Source organism: Pongo abelii, chromosome 1, assembly GCF_028885655.2.
Source record: "Pongo abelii isolate AG06213 chromosome 1, NHGRI_mPonAbe1-v2.0_pri, whole genome shotgun sequence".
Lineage (NCBI taxonomy): Eukaryota > Metazoa > Chordata > Mammalia > Primates > Hominidae > Pongo > Pongo abelii.
The window spans coordinates 48,249,465-48,268,941 of NC_071985.2; the positions used below are offsets into that span (position 1 = coordinate 48,249,465).

At 50.2% G+C, this 19,477-nt stretch overlaps 1 protein-coding gene across 1 annotated transcript in view; it reads right to left on the reverse strand.

Moving 5' to 3' along the window:
* PKP1 (plakophilin 1) overlaps positions 1-19,477 on the reverse strand; it is a 47,070-nt gene that overhangs the window by 21,331 nt on the left and 6,262 nt on the right. Inside the window, exon 2 of the mRNA XM_054523412.2 lies at positions 15,130-15,233. Within this exon, the coding sequence (XP_054379387.1) occupies positions 15,130-15,233 (104 nt within the window). The remainder of the gene's footprint in view (positions 1-15,129; positions 15,234-19,477) is intronic.

Here is a 19,477-nt window from a genome sequence, read left to right on the forward strand (position 1 = left end):
CAGATCCAGGGCCTCAAAGAACTGAATATGACCAGTTGCCCCTTGAGAGAGCCATTCAGTGTGGAGTGGCCCCCAAAGCTGGAAAAGCTCCAGATTGCCCAAATCATCGAATAGGGCAGTAACTAACCATTCAAAAAGAGATGGCATCCTCCTGTCCTTCCGTTAGAGAGTCCTTACTGACTCCCCTCTTTTACATCCCTACTGCCCAGGCTCTGGCTCCGGGTCCCATCAGCTTACCACCAGGCCACTCCAGTGCCCCCCACCGGCCCCTGCCCAGCCCCCAGGGCTCTGGTCCCTGCCTTGTGATGCCATCACTCCACCTTCCTGAGGGAAAGCTTTCATCAGCCCTTGCCATGCTGGAGAACCTACAGTGTCTGCTCCTTACAAGACAAACTCCCTAGCCCAGCCCCATCCTGCCTGTCCAGCCATCTCTTCCCCTCCCCAGCACACCCCTCTAAGCTGCCCCATGACCTCAGCCACATCCCAGGCTCCCTGCTTCTGTTCAGATGCTCCTCCACCCTGGACAGCTTTTCCTCACCTGCAGCCTCCCAAATCCTACATTTATCTAAGGCCTCTTCTCCACCTGTCATCTCCAAAAGGCCTGTTCTAACCCAGCCCTGTCTCCATAACGACCAGAGTTGGAATTATTTGCCCTTAAAGCCAGGGACCTCTGGTCTTGTTTGTTTTCTAGTTGCTAATGTAGGTTTCTGTCATTTCTCTGAGCTCTCCAGGGCAAAGATGCCCTTAATTATGCCTAAAACAGGGCTGAGCTCACAGCAAGAGCTCAGTGAAAGGTGGACTGTGACTGTGAGAATTTGTGCTAGGGGTGGAGATTCAGGATGCTGACAGCACTGCAGTTCCCACGGCCTCCAGGGCACAGAAGAGAGAGGAGGCACCATGATTAAAGTGGGCTGGCGGTAGGTAGGGCTGTTCTAGGCAGGGTGAGGCAGCCTGTGCTGGTGCACGGCATGGGGTCCAGCTGTGATGTCCAGAATGCTTCCCTTTACCGCTTGACCTGAGCAAAGCAGCTGGGTGGTTGAGCCCAGAGAATTCTATCCAACTCTAGCTGGACAGACAGAAGCTGCCGGACTCCTTGGGAGCTGGGTATGATGAAAAGAATGTCTGTGTCCCCAGCTATTAGCTCATTTTGAAACCAAGCTTCTGCCAGCAGGGTGGGGCCAGCCAAACCGGTTCTCCAGCGAGACACACCGTGGTCTGCTTGCCAAGTCACACACCCAGCAGTGTCCGACAGGGCCATCTTCAGCAGCGTGATCTCCCAAGGCCCTTTTCATGAAAGGGAGTGCACACACAGTTTCATGGAGTCCTCGTGCCTCTCAGGCCTGGTGAGGGCTTGCTGGAGAAAGAACCTTGATTAGAAGCCTTTCAAGGACATGTTCCATTTGCCACTTGCCTAGTACCTGCCACTCCCCACTCAGTGCCCAGATGAGGGACTCTCATGTAGTAGGCATGCAGCGACCCTTGTTCATCTTGCTGGGATTTCAGTCAGGACTGGGAGATTGGGCAGAGCTGACCCATCACAAGGGGCACCTCGCATATGGCTTAGCGGCTCTGCTCTACCCTCTCTAGGGGTTTGGAGAGCACAGGTGCTCCCCCAGCAAGGCTGCCGAGAATGGGGCACACAGGGCTCCAGGCGGTCGAGAATCTTCCCAAAGGGGTAGGGGTGCCTGCTTATTCAGCAGTCTGAGTCAGCCTGGGAACCACTGAGGCCTGAGTCACAACAGATGGGACTTCAGCAAGGGAAGTGTCGATCCCTGCCTCCTGACTCCTCTGGGCACGGCTCCTTCTCTGAGAAGCAGGGGGTTCCACCCTGGGCTGGCCCTCCTTTCTTTTCCTGGAACACTGCTTTGGGCAGAGCAGCCCCACTGCTCAGAAGCCCTAACGTCTGGATACAGAGCCATCCCGTTTGGCCTTAGAGGAGGTGTGGTGGGTGTGCCTCACTGTGGGTCCTCAAAGGCAGAGGGAGCTGCACCCACAATGCCATCACCAGCACCCCGAGACCAGCAGTGCCCACCCAGGTGAGAACTCCAGAAGGCACTTGCTAAGTGCGACTGAACTGAAGTCGCTAAGTGCCCACTGAGAGAAGGCACAGCAGAAGCCATAAACACCTTGATGCCCAGTGCAGGTACATGTTGCCACCTGAATTTTTTAAATGTAAAAAAATGTAGTCCAGGTGCGGTGGCTCACGCCTGTAATCCCAGCACTTTGGGAGGCCGAGGCAGGTGGATCATGACGTCAGGAGATCAAGACCACGGTGAAACCCCATCTCTACTAAAAATACAAAAAAAAAAAAAAAAAATTAGCCAGGCACGGTGGTGGGCACCTATAGTCCCAGCTACTCGGGAGGCTGAGGCAGGAGAATGGCATGAATTCAGAAGTTGGAGCTTGCAGTGAGCTGAGATTGCGCCACTGCACTCCAGCCTGGGTGACGGAGCGAGACTCCATCTCAAAAAAATAAATAAATAAATAAAAGTTTTGGTGCCCATCGTCAGAGTAGAGACTTCCCCAGAGATCTGGTTAATAATGGTCAGCGTCCCTTATAAGCTTTGAAAAGCAGAAACTGTGAGCATACTTCAATCATGCCAGTATTAACAAATGTCTATTAACAAATGTCTATGGATAACTGAGGACAACTTTTCTAAGTAGAAAATATCCTATAAAACTTTGTAGCTTGTGGGTCTTTCGGGAAGACGCTGCTTTCTCCAGTGAGGCCACAATTCTGGGATAAAGAAGGCATCTTAGCCTCTTGGGCACCAGGCTCTAAGCCTGCCTGCAAACGTCAGGTCCACGGCAGTTCCTAAGCCTGGTGTGGAGGCAACATGCACTTGTGTAGCCCAGTGCCTAGCTGACACCTGGTGCTCCATCAACATGCAACTATGCCAGCTCCCACACCAGCTCTGTCTCCACTTCCTGCTCCCTGCCTATTTACTGCATTGTGGGAAAAAGCAGGTTTTCTGAAATGTTTCTCTTTTACCTTTCCCCCTCTACACCTGAGAAATAGGTTTTTCTCAGCTCTGAACACTGCTAGGATGGGTTTGGAAACAAGAACCTAAGGTTTCATACACAGACATGTCTGTTTCCTTTTGGAAGGGAAATCCCTGGCAGGTGTTTGCCACTTCAAATGCAGCTCTCACAGCCCGAGTGGTGGAGGACCCCTGGCCCTCAGCCATCTCCCTTCCATGGCCCCACAGAAGTGGAAGTCATGGTCATTCTGCCCTCCAGGAGCCCCATGTTCTGAGATCATAGCTCCTGGCTTTCAAACCCAGAGGCTGGTTCAGTTGTCCCAGTGATGGTTCGTCATGAAGAGGGAAAGCTGAGGGGGCCGTTCTGATATGAAATAACTCCTGGAGTCCTGGATGATGAGCCAGCACCTCAGAAGAGCACCCTTGAGGGTCAGGAAGATTCCACTGGGCCAGATGCCCCCCACCCTATACTGGGAAGTTGGAGGGAGAGGCTGGCTGGCCCCAGAGCCACCCCATGCACTGGAACAGGAGGTGCTTTCCAGCCCTGGGAAGAGGAGGGCCAAGGGCTGGGAGGTGGCAGCATCCTGAAGGGCAGGTGCTTACCTGGCCCAGAAAAGAGGTCCCTGGAGACCCAACAGTGGAAAGAAACCACTCCTGCTGGTTACACTTTTTGTTTGTTTGCTTGTTTAAGACAGATCTGTAGCCCAGGCTGGAGTGGAGTGGTGCCATCATGGCTCACTGCAGCCTTGACCTCCTGGGCTGAAACAATTCTTCCACCTCAGCCTCTCAAGCAGATGCGACCACAGGTGCACACCACCATGCCCAGCTGATTTTTAACTGTTTTATGAGACAGGGTCTCCCTATGTTGCCCAGGCTGGTCTCAAACTTCTGGCCTCAAGTTATCCTCTTGCCTCAGCCTCCCAGAGTGATGGAATTACAGGTGTGAGCCACTGTGCCTGGCCTGTTAGTCAAGAATTTTACATGAAGGGAGAGACACTTGGCTGGGCCCTTCAGTGCTTGGGTAACAGATCTCACCTTTGGAAGAGGAGCATGTGTGCATGCATGCTCACACACATGGACACACACTTCTATATGCACTCCCCACCTGCCCACATGGGACACACATCCCATGCCAAAAGTGGACTCAGGTAGGGAAGGTCTTTGGAAGTTGCTTGAGCATATCCTGAACACCATCACTGGTGTGGCACTTCCCAGTGTGCAAAGGGCTTCCCCGTTCATCACCTTGTGATTATCTCCCACCTGGCCAATGAGGTGGCAGGGCAGAGAGCAGCAGCTTTGTTCTGTTGGTGAGCATATTAAGCTCAGAGAACTTTAGGCTGGTCCAAGGCCACGCAGCTAAGATGGGGAAGACCCTAAGCCAGGACTCAGGTCTTTGGTGTCTCTTACAGTGATTGTCTTCCAGCCACTCTGCTACCAGAGTCTGGTGACACAAACAAAGCCTACAGGGCAGAGTCTCTATAGCTAGGGGGCCCTCTACAGAAACTCTAGCATCTCTGGCCAGTTGCTGGCCCCGACTCCTGGAAGACCCCATCCCCAGTGGTTCTAGACACAGGAGGTGCCAGCCCTCCTTCTTTGAGCCAACTGTGGGAGGTTCTTGAAGACATTTAAGAAGTGTGTAGTTGCTTAGTCATGTGTCACAATTCTAATGCCCAAAGACCTGGGCTGGAAGACCATCTGTCCCAAGGGATGCCAGGCCTGTGGGAAGGAGACCTTGTGGTCATGATAACTGTTCTGTCCTGACCAGGACCATGAGAATGAAGGTGCAGTGAGTGATGGGAATGTGACTGTTTGGTTCCTCTCCAGCCACCCTTAGTGGTGCTCTAAATGCACCACTGAGCACACACAACTGGGACTGAGAAAACAGGGACTCTTGTTAAAGCTGGTACCTGAAGCTGAGCCCTGGATCTTCTGGAATTAGTCCAGTCTTGCTGAGCTTCTGGGGTGCCCAGGAAGGAGGAGGAGGGAGGGATAGGTCCCTGGCTACCCGTGAGCACCCCAACTCAGATCCCAGCACTGTGGGGCCCCCTGAGAGCTGATTAGGACCCTAGGTAGATATGAAAGAAGCTTGGGGACTTCCTGGGGGCTCTCTCCAGGTTGGCCACAGAGGGCAATCCTCCCACAGGGCACAGCACCCAGCAGGCCCTGGTGAGTCCAGAGAACTGTAGGTGCTCAGTCAGAAACATCCACCTTAAATGTGCCAGTTAAAAAAGTGTTCAGCCAGGCGTGGGGCAGGTCACCTTAGTGAGGGGAGAGGGCTCTACTTTATGGCTCTTCTCATCGGGCCTCAGCTCTCCTACCTTCCCTGCTTTGGGAAAATTATCCTGAGCCACTAGCATATGACCCAGAATCTCCCCCAAGTGCTGGCAACACACTACTGGTGGCTGTGGGGTGACTCCAGGGAAGTCAAGGACACAGCAATAACTAACATTGAAACTCATAGAAACGACTTCTTTTTCCCATCTTGATTACCACAAGGAGAAAGTCTAGCTGGGTGTTAATATGTTTATTTAATATTTGCCAACCTCTCTTTTTAAGAAAAAACAAAATAAAACAAACAAACAAACAAAAAAAAACTTTTCTGCCAGGTAAAAGTACCTAGCTAGAATTAATGTTATGTTTTTATTCTATTTATTATAATTGATTACCAAGGTTGTGGCTAGCCTTAATTTGCGGCAAAAGATACCGTTTTTTGTCATTTGGGTGAGTGATATAAAGTTTCCTTTCAAAATAAGTACATTGGAATAGCTGGGCATGGTGGCACATACCTGTAGTTCCAGCTACTTGGAAGTCTGAGGTGGGAGGATTGCTTGAACCCAGGAGTTCAAGACCAGCCTGGGCAACATAGTGAGACCCCCATCTCTAAAACTGGCACGTGCCTGTAGTTCCAGCTACTTGGAAGTCTGAGGTGGGAGGATTGCTTGAATCCAGGAGTTCAAGACCAGCCTGGGTAACATAGTGAGACCCTGTCTCTAAAATAAATACATGAATAAATAAATAAGTGCACTGGAACTGATAAGTAATTCCCTTAAAAATAAGTAAATAATAGTTGGTATGATTTTGCAAAAATTGTGACAGCAGAACGCAAATGACAAAGGTCTGGGAAACATGATTGCCCGTAGGGGAAAAAGTACCATGATGTGACAGTGTGACCAGGAGCCCTGAGCCAGGAGTCAGGAGACCATGCTCCAGTCTTGGTCTCCCCTGCCTAGCTGTGCAGCCTCAGGCCGTCGCGCAGCCTCAGGCCGTCACCTCGCCTCTCTGAACCCCAGTTTCCCCAACCACAGCATGCCCTGTAAGTCTTCTTCTGAAGGAAGGAAGAGATTCACCCCTTGCTGAAGTCACAAGCAGCTTCCTTCCCAGCCTGTCTTCATCCCCTTCCAGGCCTCGCCCTTGGGCGCCCTGTGGGGGCGGGAGGGGAGGGGCTCCGGGTCTAGAGCTGCTTTTCTCTCCACCTGTGTCTCTACAGATCCCCCGTCCCCTCCCCGTGCCTGAGCTGATTTTGTTTTCAGCTGAGTTTGCTCTCCTGGGGCAGGCAGGCCTCCGTAGAGACATGCCAGGGCCCTGGGGGGAGAAAGTAGAGCCTCACCCTTGCAAAGGGTGGGGACGGCTCTTCCACCCGCTTGGGAAATTCTGCTGCATTTGTCTCGCTGAGTCTAGTGACAAAAGGAAAACTCTCAAACCAGAAATAAGGCACCAGAAGATCCCCCCAGGACTGTATTTTGATGACTTAATCCTATGCCCTGCTTGCTGGCTTCGAAACTTGGCCAGCAGGAGAGGCTTGGCCCACTTCTCCCCCTGCCCTTCTAGGTCCCTCCCTCCTCTTGCTCTTCACACCCAGCTCAAAGTCCACTGGGGTCCAGACTCAGTTCTGCCAGATCTATCTGTGAGGTCACAGGCAAGCCCCTATACTTTTCTGTGGTTTGATTTCCCTGCAAATAAAAGGAGAATAAAAAAGCTTGGTCCAGCTACTGAGCTCACAAAGACTGAAGGATCAAGTCAGGAGATGAAAACACAAGCAGTTTGTACAAGTTCAAAATGCTACGCTAATTCAAGAGATTATTAAATAACCAGGTGCCGCGGGTTGGAGCACTTCTCCCTTGAGAGCTGACTGAGGACACAGCGCAGCTGAAACAGGCTCAAAAGCCACCACCTGTGGCTCATCCAGAATCCAAGACCCTCTCCCCAGATGTCCAAGACTCAGAAGTGAAGCTGGAGAAGCAAGGCTTGGAGGTCATCTGGTCCCACGCCTTCAATGACAGATGAGGAAACTGAGGCCTGGAGAGGTTTAAGTTAGCGTGTGCTGCAAAATTTAGCTTTTAATTATATCTTCTTGTGCTGTTGTTTTGTCTGTTATTTGTTTTCAACTATAGTGTAAGGACTTTAAAGACTTGTTGGTTGAGTAGATTAGTTTTGTCAGGGCCAAAAGAAAAAAAAAAAAAAGCCCAAAGTGAAACTCCACCAGTTTCTGCTGGAGCAAAATTAAAAAGTTTATAATTATCCTTGATTCTTCAAATCTTCTCTCTAAAGTTTCATATTAGGGGAGAAGGGGAGAGAGCAACAGCCGACTCATCCAGAAGCTTCCTTTTCCGGAGAAGACAGAATTCCATTCTCTGTGGCCGGGGAATTGTCTGCCTCACAATATCTCATCAGAATGGAAGAAATCGAGCCCCAGGCCCATCAAAGCATAAGTGTTCCCAGCCTAGCCATCAACTCAGAGCTCTACACAACATGAATGGAAATGATTGAGGAAGACTTGTTGATTAGTGAAGCTAAAGGAAGAACTGGCTTCTGTTGTCTCTGGGGAGAGTGGAGTTCCTTTTTTGCAGACATCCTGAGAAGGATCCACTGCTAATCGCATCCTGGGCTGCCAAAGCTTTGTGCTTCCCACTTGCTAAGCAGCTGCCACACTGAGTCCCTTAGCAGTGACGAGTCTCCCTGCACATCCTGACCAAATTGCCCTGGCCTTCCCTCTCCATTCCCCTACAAGGGTCCACACTGTCAGGACAGTGACTGGTGGGAGTCTGCCCTCTCCTGGGTCTGGTGCTCCTCCCTGGGGCAGGAGGATGGAGGGGCCAGCGTGCTCACTCAGCCCCGAGGAGCATTGTTGTGAGTTTGTGATGAAGGCTTGGGAGGCTTAGGAGACCCAGGAGCTGGCAACATGAAACCAGGTGCCCTCCTTGGGGGGATGCCTATTCTTTGTGAACAGTCAGCAAGGTACTCTCAGACCACAGCCCAGACCTAGGGGCATTCCTGCTCTGCCCTCCATCCTGTCTGCTAAGGGCAGCCCTCTCTCCTTTCACACTCAGTTCAAAGCTCAGCTCCTCCAGGAGCCGATCCCGACTTCCTGCACCTGGAGCTTGCCCTTGGAGGACACCACTTGCATTTGTTCACTGGAACTGTGTCCTCCTCCCTTTGCAAGCCCATGCTGCTGACATGGGGCCATTCTCTGACTTCTCTCCCCAAAAGAGGGACACAGAAGCCAGACGTCAGAGGTACAAGGAGGTGGTCTGGGCCACCATCTAGTCTTACTGATGATAAGCCTGAGGCCCAGCAGAAGAGGAGTCCCCGACACAGTCACGGGGAACCAGCCCTCAGACCAATGTTTCTTCCTTTTCTCCACATTCTCTCTGGGCTCTAAAGGGGCCTCCCTGGCTTACCCAGTCCTCAGCCAGGAGGCAGGGCCTCAACTCACCTGCCATGGAGGGGAGAGCAAGCCCAGAAAGGAAGCTCCCTGAGCTCAGCCCAACCCTAAGGGTGACAGAAGCTTCTTAGGGGAAGCAGAGCCACTCTGATGGACTGTGGCTTAGAAAGGAGGGCCCCTCCCAAGAAGTACCCAGACACCAATGTTTGCCATAGGCTTCTCCTTCAGTTTAATACAGGGAGTGTCCCAGTGGCAGCAGTTTGTCTGTGAAAGCACACGGCATGCTCCTTCCACAGGGAGGGGTGCCCCTGGAGCCGGCCCGCCCGCTCCCGCTCACTCACCTCCATTTTCTCTCAGAGGCACATTCTGTCCCTTGGCAAGTAGGATCATTGCCTCTTCTTGTTGGGGTGAGAGCCTGGGGCCCTTGTAGGACCCTCCTATCTCCCAGGGCTGGGTGGGGGTGAGTCATGAGCTGGCAGCGGGGACAACTGAGTTGGCAAACACATCAATTGCTCCCTCTTGGAGCAGGATCCATGCCTGCCTAGGAGTAGGAGGCTGTGGTCTACTATCAGTCCCTCACCTGGACTTTTCAAGAAAAGACAAGAGGCCCAGCAGGCACTGCCGAAGGAACCCAGCTCACACACCTGGAAAGTGGCATTTGGAGCTGAGACACATGGTTTGGAAAGAGGGAGTTGGGTCTGTTTCAAGTTAGGGTAGTTATTCAGCAGAGCTACTTGTTGTGCCTCAGTTTCCCTGTCTGTGAAGCTAAAGTATATGAAGTCCTACCATCTTTACATCCTGTTGCAAGGGCTAATTAACTGCTGTTTTCCTGGTGCCTGGAGTGCTCAGATGAAAGCAAAGAGGAAATTAAGAAGCTTTTATCCATCTGTAGGCTTGAAGCAAAAATCTGGGCTGGAGGAATTAACACTGCCTCTGACCCTGGAGGGACCACCACACAGACTTTAGCTATGGGGCCCTGTTGCTACTCAGAGTCAGCTCTCAAGCCACATGGAACCTTAAGTGAGTCCTTGGCTATGCTTTAGTCCAATTGCCTTGCTCCATAGTTGAGAAAGCCAGGGTCTAGAGAGGTGAAGTCCACTCCAGATCCCTCAGTTTGTAGCAGCCCAGCTGAGACTGGAATCCACGCCTCCCACTGCTGATCTGGTATGTCACATCCATAAACCTCATACTGCTCTTTGAGATAGGAATGTTCACCCATTTCAGAGATAAGCAAGCTGAAGTTCAGCTAGATTAAGAACTTGACTAGAGTCACACAGCTAGTTAAGGAGCAGACTTGACTAAGAGTCACATGGCTAGTGAAGTTCTTGGCCAAAGTCCAGGGCTTATTCCTCCACACCAGGCTGTCTCTGGGCATGGCCTCTGTTGACTGTGGATTGGTAAGGACAGTCTGTTTCTGCTGCTGCTAGGGTAGGAGTCCTGCCGTGTTTCTCCCCGGCAGCCCCTCTGCAGTACCTGGCCCATGGCTCTGCCCTTGTGGACACTCGATTAGCATGGCTGTGACTGAGGGTGAACCACCAACCTGGGGAGCACTGTGCTTGGCTTTCCCATCCCCTGCTGGAGTGTGATGCAACCCCAGTCCTCTCATCTGTAACAGAGGCTTCATCCACATTTCTTCAGGTCTAGGGTGGCCAAGATCAGTTCTCCTTAGGGTAAGGGCCCCTAGCACATTGTCCACAAGACTCTGTCACAATGGGGTTGTCAAACACAGACATATCAGTTAGGCAAGTACAACTGAGAAGAAGCTGGAAGAAAGATTTGCTAGTAAGTCCTGGGTTAAAGTGGAGAAATGGGGTCAATGAAAAGGACAATGCCAAGACAAAGACAGAATTCTCCCTTGTTATATTCTGGGAATTCTCACTCTTAGGCATGCCAGGCTGGATTTAACTGAGTGATTCAATGTGGCAGTCACCGTGGTCACCCTGTTCCAGACCTCCCGCTGATGATGCCTGAGTGGTTTTCCTCTCTACTGATTAGATCCTGAGCAGGGTGGTGTAGGGCAATCCACCACCTAAGAACTTTTTACTTGGTAGGACTCCCAGAAGAACTGAATGCTCAGGGTGCACTTCTTGATTTGAAAATAAGTAAACCCTTTGGAGCTGAAGATGATAGACAAAAGGATTGTCATCTTAATCCAGAACCATACCCTGGAAATCAAAATTGTCCACATGCCTCAGCTTCATTGAGGACAAACCCATGTGATCAAGGCCTGTTTTCAGCTTTGGAGTAGAAGGGCTGTGCCTTTCCATGGCTCCAGCTCTCTATTCCCCACATCCTGGTCTTTGCTGACCCAGAGGAAGATATTCAAAGGACATATTACAAGGGCAACTGAGATGGTACAAAAATCCTCCTTTTCTCACCAGAAATGCTGCAGCCTAAAGTAATTCTGCTGGGTCCCTAGCCTAGGAGAGGAGCACGTAAAGGAGTGTTGTTTTTATCACAGGAATGAGTGGGGAGACATGGTGACGGAGGGTTGCCAGATTTAACAAATAGATAGACAGGGCATGTAGTTATATTTGAATTTTACATAAACAACAAATAATTTCTAAGTTAAGACATGTCTAAATTATTGTATTTTGTTGTATCTTATCTGGTAACCCTGCCCTGAAACCCATTAATGCTTATAGCCAAGTGAACCCAGCTTGAGTCTAGGAAGGGAAGAACAGAGCCTCTCTCCTGCCTCTTTGGAGCTAGGCTGACTCCCCATGGTGAGAGTAGGCCTGGTTGGAGGGGATGGGAAGGGAGGAGATAGAGGGATTCAGACTCATGAGTGTCTTGCAGATCCCTAAACTTTAGTGTTTAGTGTTTAGCTGTAATGTTCAAATATTGAGATTGTGGAAACCCACAGAATGGCAGTCATAAGAAGTGCAAATGTCTGGGGTAATGAAAACAAACTCCACTAGGTTAGGAGATAGGAGGTCAGAGATCTAGTCCGCTGTACCAGTAACCAGCTGTGTGGCCTTCAAGGAGTAATTTCTCCTCTCTGGGCCTGCATTTCCTCAACTGTAAAATGCAAACAGTGTTGGGCTCTAATATTCCACAGGTTTGGTGTGAGAACCAGAACAGCACAGCTGAGTATGCAGCTGAGAAATCAGGCAGCGAGGCTAAAACCTGCCCCATCTTTTGCTCCATCTCACCAGCTGCTTCCTCTCCCTGAGGTCTGTGGGACTTTGAGGTTCCAACATTGTCCGCCAGGAGATTCTTCTGCCTGAAGGAAGAGGAGGCTGGCGTGGCCAGCAGAGAGCAGAACATGGACTGGGCCAATGACTTTCTTTGGAGAAGTCTTTTATTTTCCTTAAGCCCCTAGATGCTTTTTGTGTGTCACACTATCTTTGTTTTAAGTTTTATTTTATTTTAAGAAAGCCTCTCTACATTCAATTTGTGATGTGAATAATCATAGATTATAAATAGTATGATGATTGTTTTTTAATTACAAGGCTATTATTGATATAGACTATAAGGTCAAACTATAAGGTACGACCATTGCTTTTTAAACATTTTTAGAGCCTTCTTTTTGGAATTGCCTACAGATCCTTTACATATTTAAATGAGATATGTACAGGAGGTGACAAAGCTTTGCTATTTGAGGATGGTTTGATATTTAGAACTAGAGCCAGATCTGAGGAGTGAGGTGCTCCAAGTGAGTAATATTGTTTCTGGTCAAACCCAGGTCATGACAATAAAGAAATGAGACTGGTTTTCTTGTCTGGCTCCTGAAATGATGCTGAAGACAGTTCTGAAATTTTAGGGGTTCTAGAAACATTCTGAGCAATGGCAGTATTGGTGGTATGCTCCAGTACAGAAACTAATGCCTTTATCCTATTTGTCTGTTGACCTCTGTGCTTCTAACTTGACTGCAAGTTCATCGAGGGCAAAGTCAGATTCTTTTCAACTGTGTTTCTGTAGCACGCCTCACTCACTGCTGTGCCCCAGCAATTGCTCAATACAAGTTGGCTGATCGAGTGAATATAAAGTATCTGCAGCAAATGATCCTTCATCAGCTCTCAGAAGCTTCAGAAAATATGCTGATGATGCTTGTACAGACAAACTACACCCTCCTTCCCACCCTCCCTGCCTTCTGCTGCCATATTGGTTTCACCAGAGGGGAGGAATAACATCATCCTGTGCCAGTTGTACCATCCATGGGAAAATCCCACAGACATAGGATTATCTCATGCCACAGATCTCTATTGCCTTTTTGCCTGCTCTCCTTCTGCCTATTTCTGGACCCCGTTTGGTTTTGCCCAGGTTTCATCTGATTATATGTCTGGCTCCAATATCAATTATTCCACTTCCTCCCTACTTGGCCTCCTCCCTCTGCCAAATCTTCATGTGTGCTCAGTTCTACCCTCTTCCCATAGCCTCTCCTGAACTGAGAGGAGGTGGGACGTGCCTCAGCAGCTACCCTGCCATGAGTCATGTCTGCAGTCCTGCCAGCAAAGGAGTAAGGAGGGTTAGGTCTTAGGGTGGGGAGAAGGAAAGAGATTTTCACTGGTTGTCGGAAAATGGGCACAGGGAGGGGTGAGGACAGTTTGGAAGCATTAAAAGCTAATGAGATGACTGAGGACTGAGTTAATTAACCAGAAGTGAAATGTTCAACATGGGCCAAATGAAGATTTTTTTTTTTCTTTAGAAACACCTTCCCCGAAGGAGTTCCTTTACAGTTCTAGCTTACAAATTTCCATGGTTACATTACCCATTTGATAATACTTCACAGTTAATGTCATCTGATATCAACCCATGAGTGAAGTAGACACATGAGTATCATCATTCCCTTTTTATGGATGAGAAAACCGAGGCCCAGAGAAATTAAACTATCTAAAGTCACAGGGCCAGAGAGGGGCAGAACTAGGACTAGAACCTAAGCCTCCTAAGCTCTGATCTGATAACGTTATTTAAGTAAAGACATGTACCATCTGTACTGTCAGCATAATCATCCATTCTGGCTGCTGGTGCAGTGATCTGTCTTCCTTGGGTTTCATCTAATCCCTTTATACTGCATTCCTAAGCCATTTTCTCAATTTGGTCATCACTCTTTGTGTCAAAGCCCTTTTATTCACATCTGTGCTTGATCTGTCAGCTTACTGGGCTCAGTCTGCTGGGTTTATTTTGCACTAAGAGTGTCATTTGCCGTCAAGAATCAGGAAAAAATGAGGGAATTAAATTCACATCAAATCTAGTTAATTGTGTCCTTTCATCCCCAAGCTGTAATATATAAGAAAGACATAGCCTCCAAAATTAGCCCCAAAAAGAACTCAGGAATGGAAGAATCAAGCAAATGAAAAAAGAACACCAAACTCAAACTCCTCACCCTCTCCTCTCCCCAGGACCCAGGACCTTTGACAATCAATCAGGAGTGATATCTGTGAGACATCTGTATCTTAAAGCAAATGCTGCTGCATCCTAAGGCCCTACCAAGACAGAGCCCCAGATTCCCACAGAAAAGCAGCCTTTAATCCCCATCTGACAATGTCTTGAGGGCCTTACAAAAGAATTCCCAAGAATAATGCAGGCTAATGTTGCATCAGCGAAAGTAAATGAAAGTCATAGAATTTGGAGGCTAGGAGAAACCTTGGGTGTCATCTAGCCCAATACTCCTGATTTTAGAGCAGCAGAAAATTCCTGCACTGGCTGGTGTGGTTGTATCCTGAGCATCTACTGCAGTGCTTGTCACAGAATTAGGGCTCAATAAATATTTGTTCAGTAAATGGATAGATGAACTATAGTGGATTGAGATCACTTAGAAAGCAGACAGAGCCAGGATTACAGGATCTAAAATAACCTCTATCCATGTTAATTTAACAAATAATCTTAAGAATTATTGTAATCTTTCTTCATGTACATTAGTTCATTTCATCCTGAAAATAACCCCATGAAGTACTTTGTTATATCCACTTTCCATGTGAAGAAGCTGAGTCCCAAAGTTTGGAGTAACTTGCCCAAAGCCACATCTCAGTGAGTAGCAGAGTTAAAATTTGAAGCCAAATGTGTCTGGGTTGTCAGGCAGCCTCCACCCTAGCATGCAGTGTCATATGCAGGAGTCAATGCAGTGGACATGTTCTCTTGGCTCTTTGACCATAGGCACAGAATGAACAGAGATGACCCTTCAGGATTTTCCTAGAAACATCTAAACTGGTCCATTAATAGACCTCAAGAATGCAAACATTTCCCAAATCCATGATCAAATCCGACCTATTGGGAAATGGACTTGTTTTTAAATGCCTTTTAAAAATGCTTTTCCTAAAATATTCTCATTTGAGACATTCAAAAATATCCAGTCAGCCCAAACGAGAGCCACCTATGAAACAATGGCCAAGTCAACAGACCTAGTCAGAGTTGATGAGCCTCAACTCATGGACCAAAGCCTACATCACTCCTTTTAGCAACTGGTGCAGGTTTTCTCCACTATAAACCTCAAACCGTCTCCACAAGTACTCCAGGTCTTTTAGGATGGAAGCAGTTCCTTACCGGATATCCCCATGAGCCATTCCCTGCCTGGAACTTGGAGTAGTAGCTGCTCCTGCTGGTGGTCCCATAGTTGTAATTGTCAGCCAAGCCATCATACATGGAACCTAGGGGAGAAAGGAGGGGATTAGGACAGGGATGGCCATGATCTTCATCCACCCCTGTTCCTCAGGGCATCACTTCTGCATCCAGGTCCACTATGCCCATGGAGGAGACCAGGTCTGAGCTCCTGGAGGAGAAGGTGGGGAATGTCATCTCTATCTATCTCCACATCCTCTGCAGCCAGGACCAAGGGAAGGGCTACCAGAGACTCCTGCAGGGATAGCTCTAAAACTCTCATCTGTCCCCTTCCTGGGAGCCCAGTGGCTCCGCTGCTGCTTGGGTAGGTTAACACCTACAGGTCAGGAGTTGGACTGGAGGGCCTTGGAGCATGGCCATTCCAGCCCAGGGAATCATCACTCCATGTTCCACAAGGATAAGATTCCCACTCGGGGGAGACAGGCAGGATCCCGACATTCCCAGTGTGGCAGCAACACCTGATTAGAGACTGATTCAGCAGGACTCTGGATTCAAATCTCAGCCCAGCCCCTACCAGTGACCAAACTTCCTCCCATTCTTTCACCTCCAACATGCTCTGGCTGGTGAAGGGGGAGCGGCGATCAACCTCAAAGGCCCAGTGGGGATTAATTAATGTTTTCAGAGTGCTTGGAGACCCACAAATGACAGGCTCCGGAGGAGGACAGAGTGTCATTAGGGTTATTAGTGGCAAAGTGGCTTTGCATCACAGAAAACAGAACTGGATTTGGGGCTCCTAGTGGGGCCACCCCCTTCCTCTCCCTTTCACTGGCTAGCAGGGAGACCCTAAGGGACAGCCTCGACTCTGCACAAGCTTGTCTGTTCACTGTCCTGCTGTCCTTGAAATATGGCCAATGGTGACAGGCTCACTACTTTACTCACATCTCCCTCCATGCCAAACCTGCCTTCCCTCCTCGGCCACTACCTTCTAATCTTGCTCATCTTTTGAAGCCAAGCTCAAGACCTCACCCACTCCAGGAAGCCCTTTCTGACCAGCTCTGCACAAGGCAATCTCTCCTGCCTCTAAACACATACTGTCCTGCTCTTGGTAGCCCAAGTCTCATTCTGCCCTGCATCCCATTCCCTCAGCTATACTGGGAGCTCCACAAGGAGCAAGCCATGGCTCCGTGGCCTGCCCCACACTCTTGTTAAGTGATGGCCTTGGGGGATGAAGGTGAGTGGGATCCAGTGAGAGCCTCCTAAGAGGGATATGCACTCCTTTTCTCTAAAGCAATGGTCAGACTCCCCCATCAGAAACCCTGTCTGGGGGGAAGAGAGTTGGGGAGTGATCTCACCTGGCCAAGGTAGCTCCTCCCCATCTGCCACACTCACTTAGGCTCCCCAGCCATTGCCTGGGGGAGCAGGGCTGGAATATCTGAGCTCAGAGTAGAGGGAATAGCCGAGGGGCAGCTTTGGGATGAGACAGGGATCCCCACCTGGTGCCACCTCCCCTGTCCAGCGCCAGGTCACCACCCATAGCCCACAGCAGAGAGCGCTGCCCAATTCCCTGCACCCCTCCATCATGAGGTCTCCATCATGAGACCCCTTTAGGGGTCTCAAGCTTTGGCAGACACAGCTTGCCCTGGGGCCTAGCTGTGTTGATATTGGTCCTGGTTCTGGCACCTGGGCAAGTCAGTTGCTCTCTCTGCACCTCAGTGTCCTCTTCTGTCAAAAGAGAGGGTTGGCTTCTTACCTCCCATAGGTCCCATACAGTTCCACTGTTCTGTGGTGGTGTGATGACAGTGACACGTGCCTGCCTGCATTCAGAGGAGCCGACTCCTCCTCTCCAGAGACACAGCTCAGCTTACGAGGAAGAAGGGCAGACATCAAAGGCCACACTACCGCCTCATTTGCCAACTGCCTCAGGGTACTCTGAGAGGCCTCCCCTATACTCCAGGCCCAGCCCTGACTCTGGAAGGGCCATCTGCCTCTGAGCAACATCCTGGGACTCTACCGTGTGGCCCATTGAACCTCTGGCTTCCTCCAAGCTCCCTGTGGAGTGCACACAGCTCTTCCTCCACCTTTCTCCAGCAACTGCTCCTCTGGCAAGACTGTCCTTATCAGGAAGAGGCTGGAGGCAATCTCATGGGCTCAGTCACTCAGGACTGGTGCTCCCAAGGAAGGGGGCTGCAGCCAGGCACACTCATAGTCAGGACCCTAGGTGGCCAACCGCCAGGTCTTGTCTGCCTCCCTTCCACCCAGCCCACTTCAATCATTCTTCCAAGGTTTGATAGGATAGAGTTCACTTGGCTCTGGCCCTGTGAGCAGGTATTTCTCACCAAAGGTCAGGTGTGGGTCAGCCAGCTGCTTCTGGGTGGAAAATTTGGGGTGGTGACAGACAGAACTCTATGGAGCGCCGGGGAGGCCTCCTGCTATGAGAAGCAGCCCCCAGGGGCTTGCACCAGGGCCTCTTTGCCTGTCTTCTGGGAGAGAACCTGTCAGCATGACGCTGCTCTCACCCTGGGTCATCAGATGAACCATCTCCTCCCGCCACACCCTGCACCTGCCTGCCTCCCTCTCATACACTCTTCTCTGTGTGAAGGTAGAGGCCTCTCTGCCATGGAGGTGGCAGTGGACACACAGACACATGGAGGAAGAGGCCAGAATGCCCTACAGTTCCCAAAGCCAGTCCCCATGTCCAGCATGAACTCTGGTAAAGGCAGATGTGACTGTCACTCACTTGTGGCCTGCAGGCCCTTCCAGGCAGTTCCTGAAGGCATCTCGTAAGACCTGTCTATAGTTGGGGTCTGTTTGGCTCTGGCGAGAATGAGGGTAACATCACACCTGCCTGCACTGCTAATCTGGCAGAAGGTGACAGTATTTGGGGTGGAGGTGGTGAAAGAGGGGAGAAGTCCATAGTTGTCACACACCTGAAATCACAGCTCGCAGTGTGCCAGATAACCAAGGAGTACTGGGGGCAGGTGCGCTCTGTCTGTAAGAGCACTGCTCCCACAACAAAAGTGATTTTCCCCTCTCTTGACCCTGGGGTGTCTGGCTGGTAAGCAATGCGCTCTAAAAGTCAAGTTCAACAGCAAGAGCATGGGCTTCTAATGAGTGTAATGGTGCTAGCTCACTCTTCCACTTGGTCCCCGATGTCTGTAGAACGCACTTCTAGGAAGCCTTTCCTGATGAATGACGCCTACTCCCATCTCCATCTCACGCCCATACAAGTCTCCACCACCATGTACTTTGGACATTCTCTGAAGTGCGAACCATGTCTTTCTTTCCCTGGGATCTTGAGCTCAGGGCACTGCCCCAGCTGGGTCTGGGCCTGACTGGCCTGAGCTGACTGTTTGTGTCAATGACCTCTTCTCCCTTGCCCAACCCTTGTGGTGAACGTGCTCTGATGCCTGGTGCTTAGAGGCTTAGAATGGGGTCAGGCTCTCCTCCCACTCAAAGAGGTCCCTGGTGAGTGGGGTAAACCAGGAAGAAAGGAGGGCTGCTGCAGCTCTCAAATACCCAAGGCCACCTCCTTGAGGAGGATTCTTTGTTCCTGGGGAATGGGTGAGGGGCTAGTCCCCAGCTCACCCCACAGAATCACTCCTACCCTCCAGCTAAGCATCTGCTTTGCCCCTCTTCTCCCCAGATGGGTGCATGCACCATGAGCAGGGATGTGGTGGCTTCTCAGTGACACTGACAGTGTGCCCAACCTGTGTGCCATCCTCAGGAAGCATCTGCCCACCCACAGAACCCCAAGGTCAAGGAGCAAGTGCCTCAGAGCATCTGCCACTTTCCCAGATATACAAGCAACACAACCTGCTCTGTCCACATAGCTTGTCTGATTTTACATCCGTGTTTTAGGGTGTAAAACCATCTCAGAAAATCTACCGCTCAGGTCACCAGTGTCCTGGTACACTGCTTCCCTTTGGTGCCTTAGACAATGACAGGCTGATTCTTTCTTGTGTCATCGGTGCAACTCAAGCTTTCTCACCTACAAAACCTTTGAAACTGGAGGTGGCTCCTTCTTTAGGATGAGTGGAAATCTCTCTCCAGAAGGGGCAGGTGAGCCTTTGCAGGGATGACTCATCCTCTTCCACCTCCAAGCTTTCAAATAGGTCACACTTACTGCACCTGAAACATTCTTTCTCTTCTTCTCCAACCCTCCCCCTGATTCAAAACCTTGCACAAAAATCAGCTTCTCCTAAAGATGACCCCACCCAGCTCTGAGCACTCCAAACTTGCCAGCATAACCACGCCAGCACTCAATCCAGCGGCTGACTCTGCACTGGCTTGTGGGCTCCTTGGAGTGTGGCTTCTGTACACTGTGTGTGTGCGT